General features: G+C 40.9%; 1 protein-coding gene across 1 annotated transcript in view; it reads right to left on the bottom strand.

Annotated features, from left to right (window-relative positions):
* The window catches only part of LOC114666917 (coiled-coil domain-containing protein 170-like), a 130,400-nt gene that overhangs the window by 29,980 nt on the left and 78,835 nt on the right, over positions 1-21,585 (bottom strand). Inside the window, exons 9-10 of the mRNA XM_028821958.2 lie at positions 11,858-12,058; positions 9,478-9,651 (exon numbers count right to left, since the gene is read on the bottom strand). Coding sequence (XP_028677791.2) covers positions 9,478-9,651; positions 11,858-12,058 — 375 coding nt within the window. The remainder of the gene's footprint in view (positions 1-9,477; positions 9,652-11,857; positions 12,059-21,585) is intronic.

Genomic DNA, 21,585 nt, shown 5'->3' on the forward strand with positions numbered 1-21,585 from the left:
TTGTAGGACTGCATTCAGTGAAACAGGCCAACCTGATTAGTGTCCCAGCTTGTCATTCTTTCTGCGGCCTGTCATTTCTGCACCCGGCCACAAAGGGTAAATCAAAAAGTAAAGGCAATTTGGAAATTGTGCGGTAACTGCAATGGATAGAAGCTAATGCAATAGCACACATTCATGATGACTTATAGGTAGTTTGAATATGCACAGCACAGGGCTCTGCCGTTAGTCTAGTTGGAGCCAAGGTCAAGTGGACATAGACACTAAGCATAGGATGGCACCATTGCTGAACTTACGCTCTATAGCGAGATTCCTTTGGGCAGAGGGAGTGAAACCTGATGAAATCCATTGGATTTGGTAAGGGTGAAAAAAATATCTGAACCAGCACCCCTCCTTTTTCTAATAAAAGGTAACTGGTGCACAAAGCATAGCAAACAGGATGGAGTTTACTGTATGCAGGGTATCTCAGCTGGGATACCATAATTTAATAATTTGCATCATGTTGCAAATACATAACCCATGAAACCTGGAGTTGGAACTTTTCTATCATCATTTTCCATACAGATGAGTGAAGTTTAGCTTTCTGCAATATCCATCCATCCATCCATCCATCCGTCCATCCATCCATCCATCCATCCATCCATCCATTATCCAACCCGCTATATCCTAACTACAGGGTCACTGGGCTTTCTGCAATAATGTTACAAATTTCTTTCCTATATCTTTGATGGACTATCATCTTATTAGCCTCGTTTCCATGTTTTATAAAAGGAATGATGTGATTTAAGTATTTGTTGATCTGTTTCTCTCGTGTTCAGTAAATTGAATTCGGTATCTAATTCCAATCTTTTTCTGAAGAGCTTAGCAGTGGGCGATTTTGCAAATTCATGGTAGATTCTAAAGATGCTACTGAATGATTCTGTTTTCAATTTATTTTTCTGTAAACATACCAAATTATCTATCTCTTCAGATATGCTTTAAATGTTTTCTTGAGAGTTCTGCCAGGTATCCCTGGGGATACGTTAATTTAAAAAATGTTAACTTTTATAGAGAGAAATTTGAAAACTTAAATATGTTGACAATAACGGGGAAATCGGCAGCAGTGATTGATGTTCTAAGTTCGCAAACAAGTGGAACTGAAACACAGTCAGTCATAGCAGCGGCATCATATTTAAGATTTGACAGATAACTGCAAATTATTATCAATAAAAACTTAATCAGTTTGTTAGTTGTCACACACATGTGCATAGGAGACAGTTTAACCTCTTTTAGCATTACATTTTTTCTCAAAAAAATATGTAAAAAGCATTGCATTTTTTGGCTTGAAAAATTATTAAGTCTCATCTTTCTACTGTAAAATGTACAAAACACTAAAAGTACAAAGTTAGAAGTGTAGAAAGTATAATAATTATACAAATAATAACAATGATGATGAATAATAATAATAATAATATGAACAGCACACTGCTCATGTGCGAGTGACGCAAGTGTCTCTTTCGGATTCCCAGAATCACTTTTGCTTTCACTGATCGTTTCAATTTCACTGCCTGAAGACAGTTTCACTTCGTCAACACAGCTGATGAGAAGCGTTTCTTATAAGATCCCATTAAGTTAGGAGAAGACGTGTCTGCACCATTGCCCAGACAACACTCGGACCTGATGCTTATGTAAGACATGTCTATACCGTTGCCCTGTTAATGCTCAGCACTAACGCTGTTGCCACTTTTACAGCCCAAGTATACCTTGAGTCTTACGCAAGACGTGTCTGTATAGTTGCCCGAGTGACACTCGGCACTCACACTTTGTAGCACAGTTTTTACAGGTCTAACTCAGGTCTAACGCAAAGGAGGTTAAGGGCTTGGATAATTGTGATCTTCTGCCAGAAAGCCAGAGGGCGCTGTCATGTAATGCCTTTTCTCTTCCTCTCTCTGCAGACCAGAAGCTTGATACTCATGACACCACATGATAAACCATCCGGATTGGGACCCAAGTACAGCAGGTGGCACCTCAGCACCACACTGGAACAATGTGAGGTTTTTGATGGTTGGTGGAGTGCCAATCCTGCCACCAACACCTAAGTTTTTCCTGTAAGTTGGAGGACCTGCTTGCAGGGCTGGATGCAGATTAACGTTATACCCAGGAACAAGCAATTTGCTGGTTAAGGGCCTTGCTCAAGGGCCCAACGGAGTAGAGTCACTTCTGGCATTTTACAGGATTCGAACAGGCCCTGTAGTATTCACACACACTCTCTGTTAGGTTGATTTGCTCAGACGCTTTGATTTCTTTTCAAGTACTAGCGACCTGACTATTAGTCTGAAAGGTCAGCTATCAGTATACCCTTTGATTGACCACAATCAATTAGAGCTTTTTATGAGCTTCTACTGCTAAATGCAGGTTAAAAAACAAATAATAGAAAGATGATGTTCCTTCACCTCTTCATTTTGAATTCAGAGTCAAACATGCTTTAAGTGGATTGTATCATTGGCCATTACAAACCATAAAACGAAGGATGTTACACTTCTCCAGTCGGACACCCCAGTGAATATTTGTCACTCAGGTTTGTGTTACTGCACAAGTTTCAGTTTAACATATACCAAATGTCAACCTTTTTTTTTACTACATAATAGACATTATTTTCCAACTTAGAATTTGGAAAGATATTTGTGAATAAAGCTGAACGCTTCTCTCACTGCCCTATTGATCATTACTTTCTGTGGTGGCCACTGTGGAGACTGCCTAACCCAAAAGCCTACTACTTATGGCACAGTAGTTATATCTCAAACTGATTCAAAGATAAATTAAATATATAAAGAAGTCTCTAAATTATTTACAAGATACAAATAAAAAAGGCAAGCAAAATTACACCTTTTATTGGCTAACTAAAAAGATTACAATATGCAAGCTTTCGAGGCAATTCAGGCCGCTTCTTCAGGCAATTCAACTTGCATATTGTAAGCTGTTCAGTTAGCCAATAAAAGGTGTCATTTTGCTTGATTTCTCATTACATCCATAATGGCTAACACAGTACAACACCCTAGTACTAAAGATTAAATTAAAGCAAAGTAATACTGTTCTTAAGAAGTCCTTTTAAGGTACTGTACATACCTTTAAATGATCAAATTGTATCTTTAGATAGATAGATAGATAGATAGATAGATAGATAGATAGATAGATAGATAGATAGATAGATAGATAGATAGATAGATAGAACTTTATTTGTCCCCATCACTAAATAATCCATCCATCCATCCATTTTCCAACCCGCTGAATCCGAACACAGGGTCACGGGGGTCTGCTGGAGCCAATCCCAGCCAACACAGGGCACAAGGCAGGGAACCCATCCTGGGCAGGGTGCCAACCCACCGCAGGACACACACAAACACACCCACACACCAAGCACACACTAGGGCCAATTTAGAATCGCCAATCCACCTAACCTGCATGTCTTTGGACTGTGGGAGGAAACCGGAGCGCCCGGAGGAAACCCACGCAGACACGGGGAGAACATGCAAACTCCACACAGGGAGGGCCCGGGAAGCGAACCCGGGTCCCCAGGTCTCCCAACTGCGAGGCAGCAGCGCAACCCACTGCGCCACCGTGCCACCCCACTAAATAATCAATAATTAATATACTGTATCCTTAAAAAAGGGGAGTTGAATTAAAATAACCTGTAAATTATATAAGCATATATTTAAATCACCACATGTTTTGTTTAAAGATATCATAAAATAATTTAAATGACTTGCAGATCTGTCAATGTTGCACCCCCATTGTTGCCCTCGTACCCTCAACTGAACTCTAAGCTTGCTAATTTTATACGTCCTCCTTTTACTCCCATCAACCACTACAGAACAAACTGAAGAGCTGAAATGGCTGACAATGGACTGCAGGCAATGGCTGAGCCCCCTCACCTTCTCAGCCCCCATTCGGCTATTGAGTTAAACTCCAGAAGTGATCGATACTGAAGTAGCCAGTCAAGCAAACTTTTTTTTATGGTGAAGGCACCAGTGTACAGCAAACACCGGCTGCTGGCCATGTTGACATATTATCCTGTACTTTATATCATCTCAATGATCACGGTCAGACAGTTCTGAGCAGTCACATTTGAAGCACCCCAAGACCAGCATGAGTTATAAGCTCTTCTGTTTTACAGCCATAGTAATGTAATCATGAACACGAGTTCTTTTTACTTTTCAAAATTTACTGCCTCCTTGATATTATGAAACACAGAGATGAACAACAGAGCATAATAAAAAAGGAAGAAAATGTTAGCATGGCTCCACTTGTATAACTGGTGAAAATATAAGAAGGCCAAATATAAGTGCTGTGGCTGCCAGTGACTTCTGTGGTCCATGAGACCAGGGGTCAGATTTATAAAACTTGCATGCACACAAGTTGAGGCGTAAAATGTGTGTACGCAACTTCCCATGCCATAATTAGGGTTTGAAAAAGAAAACTTAATGGGAGAACAAGCGCATATTAACAACGACCCGTGTGCAATGTTTTGGGTAAACTGGGAAATGACAATACCAATCAAGCAGGGAAGCTGAGCCAAATTAGGTAAATGACAACTCTTGTGTATCACTGAGCCGTCATTATAATGTGAGGCGACATACATATTACAAATCAAAATTGCTCAATATGATGTGCACACTGTATTTTAGTTCCCTTTTTAGGGGGCCAATTCTGCGTATTTACAGAAGAACTTTCATCGGCCTGCTTTTTATGACTTCTCAGGGAACTGGCGGACAGGTCAAGAATACCTCAGCTAAATTTCACTCCATTGTGCCTGCTGTTCTGGATGTGGGAATACATACATAAAACATGACATGCTTTTGCCAACATAAAGAAGGCAATTTGCAGGACTGTTTTGTTTTCCTAATGTAATCAGAGAAATTGACGGTACTCAAATCGCAGTAAGGGCAAGGTGAGACTCATAAATGGTATGCGTCGGTGACCTCTGTCAGCCCATGATTTGTCTATTTTGAGGCAAAATAGCTTTGGGAGACATGATGGTGCTGTACATGGTGGCTGACTTGTTGGTAAAATAACTGGCCGGACCCTCCATTTTTTCTATGGCCTGTACTAATCAATGTGATAGTAGTCACGTCGTTACATGGATATGAGTAGCATTCACGTATACACAGTGTATTTACAAGAGTAAGTGTCCCCTGCAGCTCCACCCATGTAATAGTGAAACAGGACAAACTTTAAAAATCAATAAAAAAATGTAATTCTGGCCAAGCGGAAGGTAGGTATGCTCCAACGTCAAACGTTGGCACTGTATCTGATCGAGTTCGACTCTGACGGGAGAGCGTGTTGAAGAAAAGCACATGGCCGTGATATCTGTGACAATTGGCAGCTACCCTCTAAAACACACGTAGCTCTGATCTCTCTCTCAAAGCGTCAAATGTTACTCCTTAACAATCTGTAGATAATAATGTGTGCTGAATAAACAGGTATCACTAGGTAAGTGGAGGCAAGGTATGCTCCAACACATGGCGAGATGTAGATCGACTCAATCAGAGGCTGGCGCGTGAGTGAGGAGGTCCCCGCCCGGCTCTCCACTCCTCAGGTCAGGCCACACACCACCAGCCTGTCTCTCAGATTCGCACGAATAAATCTCTGCTGCAAGCGAACTATGATACTTAGCACAATGAGAGAACTCGCAAAATCAACCAGAATGTTCAAGCAAATTATAGAAAAAAACCTGATCTAAATCTGTTAACTAGTTCTCTAGTCAAAAGTGGACAGACATACATACAGACAGACATTGGATTATATATATATATACATATATATACTGTAGATAGATGATTGTGATTTCTAAAAGTAAATAGCATAGAATGTGCGTACACCAGGTTTAATAAATCTGATTTTTTTCCTGTTTTTTGACATAAGCATATTTTCACATTCAAATCCACACAACGTTTATAAATGAGATCCTTGGTGAGGACAGATTGAGAGGAGAGTGGACACAGCAGTCGTCGTCATTTAGAGATAGAAATGAAAACAGCTTCTAAACCATTCATTGGCCACTGTAACAACACAACACAGAGTTATAGAGGAGAGTGACTTTATTCATAATCAATAACCATATGCAACCCGCCGAGAAAAACAGCATCATCAATTTACTTTCTTACCACAGAAGATGAAAGTGAGAGCAGAGAAGAGCAAATGCGTGCATCCTGAGACTGGAAAGCCAGTTCTGTTTTAACAGGCAAAGGAAAATGAATCTCTAAAGTCTTAAGCAGTAGGGATTACATGTGAACCTGATACAGGCATCAATAAAATTGTGTTATTATAGTTAAATAGTGGTCAATGAAAATTCTGGAAAGAAAGAGGAAATTAATTGGAAGCCAAAAACCTGTTTTTTTCTGATTATAGGAATCTGGCCTAAACTACCAGGTTGTACAGTTAAAGTGGAAATATTGGCCATGTATGAAAAATCCCTGGATGAGATAATGAGGCAGCTTAGCTAACCACATGAGCTGCGTAGATCGGATGGTCACCTCTCGTTTGTCAAGCTGATTATGTTCCTAAAAGTGATCTTGCAGAACCCCTAATTTTTGAGGAATTAGGCAGTATCCGCATGTCATCTCAGCTCAGTGAACTGATCACTTAGCAGTGACACTTCAGGAGGAGAAAACGGGAAGAGGCTGCAGAATATCTAAGCACAAGCAGCAACTGCTTCTTAACCCATGTGACCAAACAGGAGGGACTGCTCAGAATGAGAAAGGTGGGCAAGCATCCCTTCCTCTGTCCATAGAGTGATGGTGCTTGAGCTAGGAAAGGCAGCCTAGGTGGTACTGTCTGGGGGGGAGGTGGCAGGTGGGTGCAGGATGAGTGTGACACAAGCCTTGTGGGTGAAGCTTTTTGATTTTGAATCTCTCTCTCTTTTTATTCTCCTGGCTACAGCTGTCTTTCGAGGACATTGGGGTCAGATATTCAGGACATGCGTGCTAGAGGACTTATCAACCAAAAGACCTCCTGTTACGAGTTTGCAACATTTTTATTTTGTCATTTGTATGTTTTTTTTTCTTTTCTTTAAGTTTCTGGGGTTTACGGAGTTTACTGAATTTAGTTATATACAATACTTTGTTTACTTTCAGCTTCATTTTGGTATATTTTTTCTGTTCCCCCCTCTGCCATCTTTTATTGGTGCCACCATTTTGTGACTCCGAGTAGTTTTTTTTATATTAGCAATGGTTCCCTTTGCAATCATGTGACAACTGTAAGTTTTAATATGTGACTGTTGTGCTTATAAAGTGACTAGTTGTGTAAGCCTGTGCTGTAAACAGCCCAGGCTCCTAGAAACCATGGATTCAATCAATCACATCGGTTGTGCATTAGCAGCTAAGCGAGTTTCTCTCTCCTCTGAGGTTTTGTTTTGCTGATGTGCTCGCCTTGCTTGTGTATTAGCGGCTAAGTGAGTTTCTTTTTTCTCGCCGGTTTCACTTTGGCGACAGAGTTGCTTTCTTTGAGCTTCATGCTGTAGCCTCGCATTTCTGGACATTTATATAGACATTTATATATAAGACAAGGCACAAAGCTTTATTTAAATAAGAATCGGGAGATGAAGCATAGTCAGAAACCAAGTGAAAATTTGTAACCAAGAATCATTCCTATGTTTAACCAAAGCGTAACTAAGAGAAGGTTTATGGATGTAGTGAGAGAGGACATGTAGGTGATGGGTGTAACAGAACAAGATGCAGAGGACAGAAAGATATGGAAGAAGATGATCCGCTGTAGCGACCCCTAATGGGAGCAGCCAAAAGAAGAAGAAGAATTCAGAAACCAATAGTTATAATTTTAAAATTAAAAATGAGAAGTCTTTACAACAGGCATCAAAAATAAATTAAATTACACTGCACGCTAAAGTAATCCAGTTCAGTCTTGGATGCCTACACACAGTGGTTGTTGTAAACTAGGAGTTCCAAAGCACTTAAATCCCATTAGGTTGCAAAAGCACTTCCAATAATGCCCACTAGAGGGGGATATACTGGTAAGCCTCAGCTAGAAAAAATGGGCCAGCACAGAAACTTTATAAAAATAATGTTATGTTTCTACAAAAGATGCCCTTTGATACTATGAAGTTCTAATGAGCACAATGGCAAGATGGTGTCCCCTAAAACACAAGGCAATCCAAGAAAACAAAAGTCCCAAATCATAAACAGAGAAAAACAGTCGGGAATCCAAAACAATAAAAAGAAATTCAAGAAAGGACAGTAAGACACAAGAACAAAGGGAGATCCTCATTATATAAGGCAGAGGGAAGTCCCTGGGGGAATACCGACAAAAACACAAGGAACATGACCAAGGTATTAAACCTTAAACACAGGCAACTTAATAACTACAACAATGAACAAAGACGACATAAAACACAAATGTGAACCCCAGCCAGGGAAGAACGTTGGCTGAGCCGTGACAGTGGTGATCTTTTATATCGTCACGCAAAGATGACACACACCTGTGTGCTCCTGGTTGGTAACCATGGTACCAAATGACACAAGACATGGCAACAACGTATACAAACCAATATGGCCTCAGAAAAGACTTGAAAATATACGAAGGAGCTAAGCAGATTGTAAATCATTTTTCAGAGTGCCGAATCAGATTCAGCTTAAGTCAAAATCATTACGGCAAAAAGAAAGTTTCAAAAAAGGTGCAAAAGATAACCAGGAAATTTTTTAAAAAAGGTCATAACAGTGACATCATTGGGTCACCCGTAGAAAGATCAGCATTGTGGACTAGCAGGTCGTCCAAGATTACGGATTTAGAACAAATTCCTGAGTGTGTCTGTGGTTTGATTTTAAAGGCCAAGGTAAAGACATTGCTATAAATGTTGGACTATGGGCTTTAGTTAGTGCTGAGGTGTTGGTGCACCTGAACATTTTATTTTTGCTTTGTTTGTTGGTTTCACAAGTGTTTGTTCAGTATTGTAAAGTCCTCTTTCTCTCAGATTACAGATAACAAGTTTTGTTCCTCCCATGCCCCAATCCTCCATCCATCTATTTTCCAACCCGCTGAATCCAAACACAGGGTCACGGGGGTCTGCTGGAGCCAATCCCAGCCAACACAGTGCACAAGGCAGGAACCAATCCCGGGCAGGGTGCCAACGCACTGCAGGACACACACAAACACACCCACACACCAAGCACACACTAGGCCCAATTTAGAATCGCCAATCCACCTAACCTGCGTGTCTTTGGACTGTGGGAGGAAACCGGAGCACCCAAAGGAAACCCACAGAGACACGGGGAGAACATGCAAACTCCACACAGGGAGGACCCGGGAAGCGAACCCGGGCCTCCTAACTGCGAGGCAGCAGCTCTACCACTGCGCCACCGTGCCGCCCATTGCCCCAATCCTAACAAGAATAATTTTTTAATGGCATAACACTTTCTTTCATTTGTCTCAGAAGCTTGTTGAGATCACTACTAACTAGGGAACGGGAAAACAAGCCAAGCTGCAAAGTACCTTTCTTTGTAGATTGAGAATGAGGGTCTTATAGTCAGTGTACACCTCGCTGTCCAGACCGCCAACCTGCTCAGCACGGGAAAGTAGCACTTCATACTGGGTGTGCAGGGGCTCTTCAGAAATATCATCATCTACCTTCAGTTTCTTTCTCAATTGATTTATGAAGTTGAAATGCTAAAAACAAAACAATCAAACAAGCAAATAAATAAACACAGAGTTGCGGTTGTGAAGTCTGTTTCAGCTATGAAGGACTGAAGTCAAAGAAACACTTTTGGTTTGATTCATAGCCTAGCAACAGAAGTAAATTAGCCAGACAGACAAAGCCCAGCTATGGTCAGAAACTGGAGTGACCGCTTGCAGATGCCTAATCACAGGAAAGCAGTTGAGGAAACACATCTCAGCTTTGGTGTACCAGCTAGACTGGCATGATCAGAAATATCTGAAATCTACAAAGAAAACAGATTTTAGTTATTTACTGGAAAAAAGGAAGGCAGACATAACTATAAACGATAGCAAAACTGACCATCCCCACTATAGTACACTGAAAAACAGCAGTGGTAACATCTGCCATGTAGACATCGGTAAGCATGGCCTGCTCAAGTACATTAAGAAATGAGTCAGGGAAGACCAAGCAGTTAAATCTCGGCTAGTCTGGTCAATGAAGTTAGACATAGTCATGAAAGGGACAACATCGGCCAGTTACATTTGGCATAATGCAGTAACATAAAGCCACAAGAGTGACAAGATTGGCCATTTCATTCAGCCAGACCAATTCCAGTATGAAAACAGGTGAGGGTGTCAGCACTGTACTGCTTAGATAGATCTTGGCCAGCCTGACCATTTCAGTTCCACAGAGACACATAACTTAGCCTGACTGGATAACTCAACTGTAATTTAAAACATGAGTGGAAACACCAGCCAGCAACATCTCAGACAGAATGACGCACTCAGTTGTATGCAGAAACTTGATTGGCCAGCTAGATCTCGTTAATACCAACCATTTTGGCAAGACTAGGAGACAGAGGGGTCAACACTAGGTGACTATATCTAAGTCAGAAGTGGACTGGTCAGCTTAATCTTAATCAGAATGGCCAGCTGTGTCTCATGCTCTGTTAGATGATAACAATGCTGGTCAGTTCAGTTAAACAAGGAAACAATGGTGGCAATACAAATTAGACTGGCAAACACAAATGGTCATACCATTTAGCTAGATGCTAGGTAGATGGGTCATTTCAGTTATATTAAGGTGACAACACCAGCCAGTTACATCTGAACCAGACTGGCCAGTGTAGCTACACTAGAAAACAGGCCTGGGCCCATCAAATCAGATAGATCTTAGTAAGGATGGTACCTCACTAATAAAGAAAGGCCAACAGCAGCCAGTTAACAGTCTCAACAAGACTCAAGGAAGAAGAGTGGCAATCTCAGCTATGTGGGCCAACTCTGGGGAGCAGATTCGACATCACCAGCCAAATAGATCTCCATGAAATGGCAAGCTCACTTACTCCTCTATAGGTGGGCACTTCTCATGCCACCATTCCTTGGCAAATCTGGGTCGCAGCATCAATGTAACCAGGTTCTCTTCACTCAGGTGGCACTCCCTGGTGGAGTGCGAAAGACAACCATTTTAGCTAATTGAGCTAAAAGAGGACTCATCTGGTTTTAGGTTACTCATTATTTAAATCCTTTTAAGATTTTTGCATATTTTATTGTAGTGCTGGAGAGTGGTGACATATTGCATGTTGTGAGTCATACAAGTAAACATTTCACTGCATTGAGTACACTTATATACAACTACTACTTATACCAGGAAATGGAAGTGTTGAGGTCAACAAGTCAGATCTCAGCAGGACTAGTTGGCAAAATGGGCAACATTGGCCAGCTACATGGCAGTCAGACTGGTCATCTCAGTTACAACAACAGGTTAGAGCTTACCCAAACTGGGCAACTTGTATATACTCTGAAACCGGGTGGCAAGAACAGTTACTAAACAGCCAGACTGGATATTTAAATTATAAAAGAAAAGCACAGCGGCCATACCAGATAGTTCAATCTCAGGCTGAGCTGACCAATTCAGCTGTGCTGGGAAGTAGGAATGGGAATACCAAAAACTTGGATCTCTGCTGCTACTACTGTATCTGCCTGAACTGTGCAAAAAAACAGGGACGGTCCAACTGACCATCTGTCGCACTGATAGACACGTGGAGAAAAGATAACAACCAGTACACAGTGCTCTCCATAGAGCTCTAAAGTGCAAGGGCAACTAAAAAGACCATCTGAAAAGCACATTGCAAAACGGACATTACCATTATAAGCTAAGCGTCACCCTGATTTCATGTAAAAAGGACCAGCTCAGCTCCTCTCAAATCCACTCTCGTACCTTCTGCTTCTCCGTGTAAAAGCCCTCATGAAGCATTTCCTTGGAGGACAGGAGCCCTTCTAACTGGCGGACAGAGTCGTTCTGCTCATTAAGCTTCTGCTCGGCCTTTTGTGCGCGGCTCATGGTCTCATGGTAGAGCTCACACTGCTGCTCTAGCTGCCGATTCAATTTGATGATTTTTTTTTCGTTGTCCTCTTCTCGCTGAATAAGAAACACAAAAGAAACAAATCTCAATTTGCAGGGCCATAAATCATTGATGTTTTACTAATAATTGCTGTCTTTTATAAACCTTGATTAGTTTATTTCCTTTAATACAATGGGTCATATATACACCGATCTGCCACAATATTAAAAGAACTGACAGGTGAAGTGAATAACATCGATTATTGCATTACAATGACACCTGTCAAGGGGTGGGATATATTAGGCAGCAAGTGAACAGTCAGTTCTTGAAGGTGATGTGTTGGAAGCAGACAAAATGGGCAAACATAAGGATCAGAGCAACTCTGATTAGGGCCTAATTGAGGGGGCTAGATGACTGGGTCACAGCATCTGCAAAATGGCAGGTCTTAAAGGGTGCACTGGTTAAAAGTGATCCAAGGAAGGATAACTGGTGAACCTCCAACAGAACCATAGGTGCCCAAGGATCATTGATGCGTAAGTAGAGTGAAGGCAAGCCTGTCTGGTCCGATACTACAGAAGAATTATTGTAGCTCAATTTGATGAAAAGCTTAATGCTGGCCATGAGAGAAAGGTGTTAGAACACACAGTTTATCATAACTTGCTGCATATGTGTCTATGTAGCCATAGCCCAGTCAGAGTGCCCATATTGACCACTATCCACTGCTGAAGGCTCCTACAATGAGCACTTGAGCATCAGAACTGGAAAATAGAGAAATGGAAAAAGATGACCTTTTCTGATGAATAATGCTTTCCTTTACATCATGTGGAAGGCCAGGTGTGCGTGTGTCGTTTGCCTGGTGAAGAGATGGCAGCAGTATGCATTATGAGAAGAAGGCAAGATGGCAGAGGTAGTGTGATTCTCCAGGCAATGTCCTGCTGGGAAACTTTGGGTCCTGGAATTCATGAGGATGTTACTTTGACAGGTACTACCTACCTAAAGATTGCTGCAAACCCAATACAGCTCTTCATGGCAATGGTGTATCCTGATGGCATTGACCTCTTTCAGCTGGATAATGTGCCCTTCCACACTGCAAAATTATTCAGGGATGGTTTGAGGAATATGGCAAAGTGTTTGAGGTGTTGTCTTGGTCTCTGAATTCCCCCGATGGCAATTCAATTGAACATCTGTGGGATGTGCTGGACAAACAAGTCTGGTCTTTGAAGGCCTCCCCTAGCAACTTACAGGACTTATAGGAATACAGTCGGTCCATCTTGTTATTTCCTTGAGTGGAATTGGTCACAGATTGATAGAAATTTGTCATTGTTTGTTCCAGATTGATAGAAATTTATCATTGTTTGTTCCAAAGTCACATGGTTGAAGTCACCATATGTTATAACTGCAGGGTTGGAGTCATCATTAAAGTGTTGATGACAAAATTAATAATTTCCATTTCTAGGTCTCCATTTGTGGAGGGAGGAATATATTAATAAGGATGATGTCATTTATCTTCCTGGGCAAATAATGTGGACAAATCCCAACAGCCAGAATTTCAATGTCTGAAATACATTTAACATCACTTAAGAGTGGACCACCAAATCAACAACCTAATTAATTAAAAGGGCAGACTCAGTTATGAAATGCACTCTGGACCCCCTGGAGGTCATAATGGAGGAGGGAATAAAAACAAAACTAAGTGCCATTATGAACAAAGCTGCACATCATCTCTCTGACACACTAACACTGAGGACTTCAGAAAAAGTGTGTCAAGAAACGCTACTGGGGCTCCTTCATACCAACAGCAATACATCTGCATAATGGCTCACTGGGACTGGGACTAATTTTCTTACTTTATAGTTATTAGTTATATAGTGTGTGTTTAGACCAAAGTGTATATTTATTTATTTACTAGACAAAGAGCCCGTTTCGACAACGTAAGATGAAATGGGCACGAATGGAATAGTAATAAGTATAAGCACCACAAACATGATATAAGTGTACTGAATGAATGCGTAATTGAAACAGAATGCATAATTAGGCTTCGAGCTGTAGTCGAAATCGCCTTTCAGGCCTCTAGAGCTTTAATCGAAGTCGCCTTTCTCTTTGAATTTTCGTGGCCGTAAGTCCGCCGCCTGGCGCAATGTCGGTCTCGTAAGGTTTTTCGAGCAACTGCGCAGAAGGCGACTGCGCATTCGGCTTCGGACAGACGTGAGTGAGTGAGGAGGCTGGCGAATTATGTTTTAAGATTTAAAGAGCTTCTGTAAAAAGCTGAATTACCCTCAGGGACAAGTAGAGTGCTGCGGTGCGTTGGCACCCTGCCCGGGATTGGTTCCTGCCTTGTGCCCTGTGTTGGCTGGGATTGGCTCCAGCAGACCCCATGACACTGTGTTCGGATTCAGTGGGTTGGAAAATGGACGGATGGACAAGTAGAGTGAGTGAGTGAGTGAGTGAGTGAGTGAGTGAGTGAGTGAGTGAGTTCTATCTATCTATCTATCTATCTATCTATCTATCTATCTATCTATCTATCTATCTATCTATCTATCTATCTATCTATCTATCTATCTATCTATCTATCTATCTATCTATCTATCTATCTATCTATCTACTCTTCCAATTTGCAAACTGCTTATTCCAGCATAGAATTGTTGAGGGTTATAGTGTTTATGGCAGCAGTGGTCACACAGCAGGAATCAGTCCAGTATGAGATACCACTTAGTCATATGGCGCCCATTTACACAAGGCCCAGTTACCACAAGACACCTAAAGTGGTCTTGTGGAGTTCATGCCTTAAGGAGTCAGAGCTTTTTGATGGCAAGAGGGGGACCTGCATAGCAGAGTTACGGCTGTCTTCTTTAATATCCACTTTTGCAGTGTCTCATGCTTTATAACTTTTCTTACATTGATTTTTTTTTTTGTTTCAAGCAAGTTAAAATCACAAGCACTTAGTACAATAGAGCTTTAGGGTAATGACATGTTAAGTGAGATGATCAGGGTCACATAGTGAGTCAGTAGTGGAGGCTGAACTGACAGCCTTGTGCTTTGGAATAAAACAGCATAGCCACTGGGCCACTGTCCACTTTGATCCTGTCATAGCTCACCATCTGCAGCTTTCCCTTTTGTAGTCTGATCCTTCGTGTTGAAAGTTTCATTACAGTAGAGTCTGATTTTGCACCATTTTAGAAGACTTATGGAGGCCTGAAAGGCTTTCCTTTTGATATGAATATACAGTAGCTGTCACTGTTTTGTGATTTCATAGATTTCATAGCTGTACCTTTACAAGTCCACTGTAGTCCAAAATGATTATATTTAAGGAAAACATTTAATGAAATGAATAATTGCTCCACATCTGACCTTCCCCCAGAGTACATCATGTAACAAAGGCCTCCTTGCAACAGCCGTGCTATGAAACAGATTCCACCAAAACATGTTTTTATCCGTGTGCCCCTGTGCATGGCAATGGTTTTATTAATTTCACATGAATGATTAAAGATACTTCTGTTTTGGATGAAACTCATTACCCAAAGAAAAGGCAGGAAATTGTGCAATTTAATAAGCTCTGGGATAAGCAGGTGATAGAAGGCTGCAATTGTAATGGGTACTGCTCGGCCATGCAGACCTCCCACATGAAATATCTCACTTTGAACTCCTAAAGAGCTCTGCTGCACATTGCGTGCGTACATTTTCACTGCACAGTGAAGGTCACTCTTCACGTTTTGGGATTTGTCTATTTGACTATTCAGAATGTAGAGACAGACAGATAATCTATCTATCTATCTATCTATCTATCTATCTATCTATCTATCTATCTATCTATCTATCTATCTATCTATCTATCTATCTATCTATCTATCTATCTATCTATCTATCTATCTATCTATCTATCTATCTATCAAAACTATTCACCCACTTGGAAGATTTTAAAATATATTATTATACAGCATCAAATCACAGTGTATTCAATTTGGCTTTTTTGACACTGATTGTCAGAAAATGACTTTTAACATCAAAGTGAAGACAAAGCTCTGAGAAGCGATTCAGATTAATTTCAAATATAAAATAACACATAATTGATCACATAAGTATTGTCCCCCTTCAAGTCAGTACTTAGAAGATGTACCTTTGGCAGCCATGACAGCCTTGAGTCTGTGTACTCACAGTCTCTCTCTATCATCTTTGCACATCTGCCCGCTGCCATTTTTCTCATTCTCCTCTGCCAAACTTCTCAAACTCTGTCACATTGCATGGGGATCGTGAGTGAACAGCCTTTGTCAAGTGCAGGCACAACTTCTCAGTTGAATTGAGATCTGGACTTTGCCACTCCAGGACATTCTCATTCAAGCCAATCCTGGGTGGCTTTGGCTTTATACTTCAGATTGTTGTCAGGTTTTCCTTCCAGAATTTCCCCATATTTTGCTTCATTCATTGTCCCCCTCTTTTCTCACAACCCTTCGGGGGCCAGCAGAAGCATCACCACAACCTAATGCTGTCACCACCGTACTTCACAGTGGGAATGTGGTGTTTTCAACAAAGTGTAGTGTAACATGGCAGTCATTCTGTTAAATCTTCACCTCATCAGACCAGAGAGACATAGATCCATTGACAGCATTTCTCACTTGTCTTCTTCTTGGCTAATCGCTCAGATTTCATGGACATCCTGATCTAGGTGGATTTACAGTTGTGCCAAACTCTATTTCTTAATGACTGATTGAAGTGGAAGCCAAGGCCTATTCAGTGACTTGGAAATCTTCTTATCTCCATCCGTTTGTTTGTAATTTTTCACAGATTTACTTTGCATGTTCATTTGTCTTCATTTTGTAGGTTAGGTCACCATACTGACGGACTGACCACATGTTGGACCTTCCAAATCAGGTGCATTTAGATTACAATCAATGGAAACCTCAGACAGGTTGTCTCTATTGAAATAATTCTGTGACTTCTAAAAGAGCTCTGACTGCACCAGTGATGATTTAGGGGTGTCATATCAAAGGAGGTGAATATTTATATGATCAGTTATTTAATGTTTTGTATTTATAATTAATTTAGGCCACTCTACACAGATCTGTTTTCACTTTGGCATTAAAGAGTCTTTTTCTGTTGATCAGAGTCAAAACAGCCAAATTAAGTCCACTGTGATTCAATGATAAAACCACCCAGGGGGTAAACACTTCTTATAGGCACAGTATACTATGACTTTTAAAAGATATCCAAAGGAAGAGTGTAGAAGCAGGAAGTAAAGTGAAATGACACGAGCAAGAGCAAATGTAATGAGCTATGGAGATATGAGGCACCTTAGCCAGGAGTCATGCAGCCGGTCCAGTAAGCTCCATATTTGTGGATGATTGTTCTGTGATTAGAAGTGTAGATGTCATGTCCGCTTTGCGTTTTCATTCTAGGATGTGCCTACATCATTAACAGAACTCTATTTTTGGAGCCTCTTGACATAATGACTAAACATACACTTGAACCTTTGTTAAAGTGGTTTAGTTCACACTATTGTATAAAGGTACTTCATCTTTTCTAGATGAGTACCTTTATACAATAGTTTTATTAAGTAGGTAAGTAGCAGGCAGTGTGGTGCAGTGGTTAAGGCTTTGTACTTCAAACCCTGAGGTTGTGGGTTCTTATTCCATTAGTGACACCATGTGATCATGAGCAAGTCACTTGACCTGCCTGTGCTCAAATTGGAAAACACAAAATAAATGTAACCAATTGTATCACATATGTTGTAAGTCACCTTGAATATAAGCGTCCACCACATAAGTCACTGTATTATGAAAGAAAATCTTGACACGAATCTATTGCTAAGAGATCTTTTCAACTCCCACCCTCCTCTCAACCATTTACAGTTAACGGCCCACGCCCATGGTCCTCTCACCTCTCATTTGTGTGAATGCTTTTGTCAGACACAGTTCCTGCGCTCTCAGCTCTTATAAATTTTTATGTTTTCCTCACTTTAAGTTCCCAATAAAAGAAGACTTATTATGTCTAAATCTTATTGACGAATTCCATCCCGAAAGGTTATCAACAGAAGAAATGAGTAAACAGGCAATCCTAGCATCGAGAAACGATGAAGTCAAACGAATTAATGTGAAAATTGTCGAATGGCAAATTGGTTAAATGTGCATCAATAGACTTTGCTGAAACAGTTGGTGGTGATAGTGCGGACGATGAAAACATCAAATTACAATATCCTGTAGAATATCTACAACCGTTAACACCATCCGGTCTTCCACTGGCCGAATTACTGTTGAAAGAAGAATGTATTGAAATGTTATTGCATGTATAATTTTAACAGGCAAAAAGAAAGGTAATGTAGTATATATTCCACGGATAACATTAAACACCAAAGGAGATCTTGATATGCCATTCGTATTAAAACCTTTACAGTTTCCCATTAGAATAGCTTTTGCTATGACAATTAACAAATCACAGGGACAAACATTCGAAAAAGTCGGTTTATTTATTAGAGAGAAAGAAACGATATTCACTCATTATACATTGCGTTGTCACGATGTAACTCCAAACACGGAATTAAAATTTATTGCGATATTGACGAAAAGTTCATTACAAATATTGTTTTTACTGAAGTTTTACAGTAAAAGTGTAACTTTAAAAAGTATTTGTGTGTTAATTTCAAAGCCAAACAGAACAAAAACGTATAACAACGAATACCTCTAACGCAACATGAAACATAATTTTCTTTCAATTTATTACATTTTACTATTTTTTACTATGGTTAACTAATCGCTGTAATGTAAAATAGTTAGGTGTATTATGCATGTGTAACAATTCCCATGAAAATAACAATCTGTTTAAATTGTACATCCGCTTCCCCATACCCGACCGGCAGAGCCGTGAAGTGGCTAGCGCGTAGCACCCACCTGGGGGTTGGCGGCAAAGTGAACAGGGTGCAGAGTCCCCTAGTAACAGTAAAATATACCTGGCACCTCTATATCACCAGATATGACATTTGTGATCTCTAGAGGGTGCTGCTGAGCCAAACTATGACTATGAGGCATACAAACAAAAATCTGTTCCTTTACACAAGAGTTTAATGGGTTCGGTAAGTAAATATGTCTGGTACCCCTCTATCATTCAGATGCTACATGTGCTCTACAGGCTAGTGAATGCATTATTCATGGTGCCTCATGCCTCAGCGTATGAATTCATGTAGAGTAAGCGCTGTACGAGTGGATGAATTTATACATGTGCGTGCACTGAAGTGAACATCAGTGTGGAAAAATTAATTTACATTAAAGCAACTTGGCTGCTGCCAGCAGTTTGCACAATTCACCAGAGTCACTCAGTCAACCCAACAATAGATTCTGCAAGGGGCAACAGTTTTTTCTGAAAGTAACTGACTACTTCAGGTCCACGTTCCCTTTCTCTGTGTAATTCTTTGGAATAGCTGAGGCCCCTGCAAGACAGTGAGTCTACAAATGACAAGCTTTATGAATGCTAGGGGCTTGACTGACTTGTAAAGAAATATTGACCGCCTGAGATTACAAAGCACAGGTAGAGAGAAAATGGAACTTCTGAGGAAAACAAGTGTCCAAGTGCAAAGCGTGTTTTCTTTCTTCCTGTAATGGCTTTCTTCTCAGTACTTCAATATCAGTGCAGGGGATATGTGTCTGATTCCAGTCACCCCCTCCACACCGTTACACCCCCAAGCCCTTCCTACATACAGGTCCTGCAGTCCAAGGACGTGCAGCAGATGGGATGAACTGCTCACCTCCTTAATCCCCTTTGAATAGTGCTTCTTTGTGAGAGCTTCCACTTTTTATGTCCTCTCCCTGCAGCTATGCTCCCTCTATCACACAGCTGGCTACATCTGCATGAAAATAAATTAAGAAATGTAGCCTGCTTGCACAATGCACAAGTTGGAAATGATGGGCTTTCATTTCCCCTCAAAGAATATATTTGCTTATTATAGGTGTCCTTGGCACAAGGATTCTTTAGGAGACAAATGTGAAAAAACGCTTAATCAATGACAAGTATACAAGGTGTTCACCTTCTTGGCTACGCTGGGTATGTCGTGGTCTGCACAGCTACAGAGCAGCTCACAAACACCTGCAAGTGAAATTTTACTAAAGAGTCCCCAAGGAGTGCAACAAAGAATACATCCACCCAGGGAGCGATCCATTTGCTTAAAATGTGGGGTACAACACAGGATCTTGGTTTGACCAGAACATTATCAGCTGAAGATTTCCAGCCCCTCATGGGCATGCAAATACAATTAGCTTGCTCTAATGTCGACCATTGGCTTTTCTTGAACCTTCTCTTCATTGCACTGAAGAGAAGCATGGAGGTTGTATGAAGAGTCGGGGACTGCGGCAGCATGCTCCCATGATCACCAGTCTTGTAGAATGAAATGTCCAAGGGCCACTCTGCCTGATAAAATCAGAAACGTAGGTGTGGACTTGTGTGTGTGTGCGTGTGCGTGTATGTGTGTGTGTGTGTGTGTGTGTGTATGTGTGTATGTGCAAGCACTGACAACCAATGAATGTTCAACCAGATACACCAAATGTGGTCCTCACAAAGGAAGTAACGTGTGGTTTTTGGATCATGCAAACAGAAGATAGGCTTGTCTGTCTGATGTCTCATGGTGTTGTGCCACAAGAGAATGGAAAAAGAAACATAAAGAGGGCTGAGATTGCAGCTGAACTTGCCATACAGCACCAACGTGGTCTGGCAGATTTATAATACTTTCAAAATTTGAAACTGTGGTGGAAAGTTATCACAGACTTGTGTGATCTGTCATCCACTATGATTTCTAATCTGACATCCTCAGGCAATGAGATTAGCAACTGCAATTGTCAACTTTGACATCCCCTCTGACTAGAAGTGGTGTAGTGTGTTGATGGCTTTAACAAAGATGTGCGCACAAGTGTGACAGACTGACACCTCATCAGTTCCTACCTTGCACCTGATGCTACTGTGATGAGTTCCTGTCCCCACGACTCTAAAATGAGTTGCCTTTGAATCCATTACACGGTCCATTTTCTTTTTCCAGTAATGGTGCTGCTTTGACCAAATGCACCAAAGAAGACTTCCATATAAGCAGAGTATAATCAATTTCGGTAACTTTTTTGGCCAAATCCTTAAGCATTACTGACAAAGAGGTGAGATGATAACCATTGATCATCAATGACAAGATCCCACATGTCAATGTGAAGCCAACAATCTGAGCACAAGTAAACACTGAGAGATGTCATGTGATCAGATTGTGGGGTGTTCCTCCCCTGGCTGGAGTTCATATTCTTATTGTATTTTCTGTTCTTAATTTTTTTAATCATTTATTTAAGTTAATGTTTCTTTTGTTTATTACCTGCATTGTTTACTTAGCCTTGGTTATGTTCCATGTGTTATTTCAGTGGTCCCACAAGAGGCGGGGCCACCTACCAAGATGGCCTGTGGGTATGTAGCGTCTTCTATAGTTGTCACTTCAAATGTGCTAGGGAGTCAGTGAGTTTTCCTCTGTTTTGCTGTTCTTGTGCCTTTATGTTTTTGATATTCTGGCTTTTTGAGCTTCTGCTCATTTTCTGACTATTCTCTGAATTTCTGTATTGGGGCTTTATTTACTCGCTGACATCTATGTGCCTTTTGT

Source organism: Erpetoichthys calabaricus, chromosome 16 (genome assembly GCF_900747795.2).
Source record: "Erpetoichthys calabaricus chromosome 16, fErpCal1.3, whole genome shotgun sequence".
Classification (NCBI taxonomy): domain Eukaryota; kingdom Metazoa; phylum Chordata; class Cladistia; order Polypteriformes; family Polypteridae; genus Erpetoichthys; species Erpetoichthys calabaricus.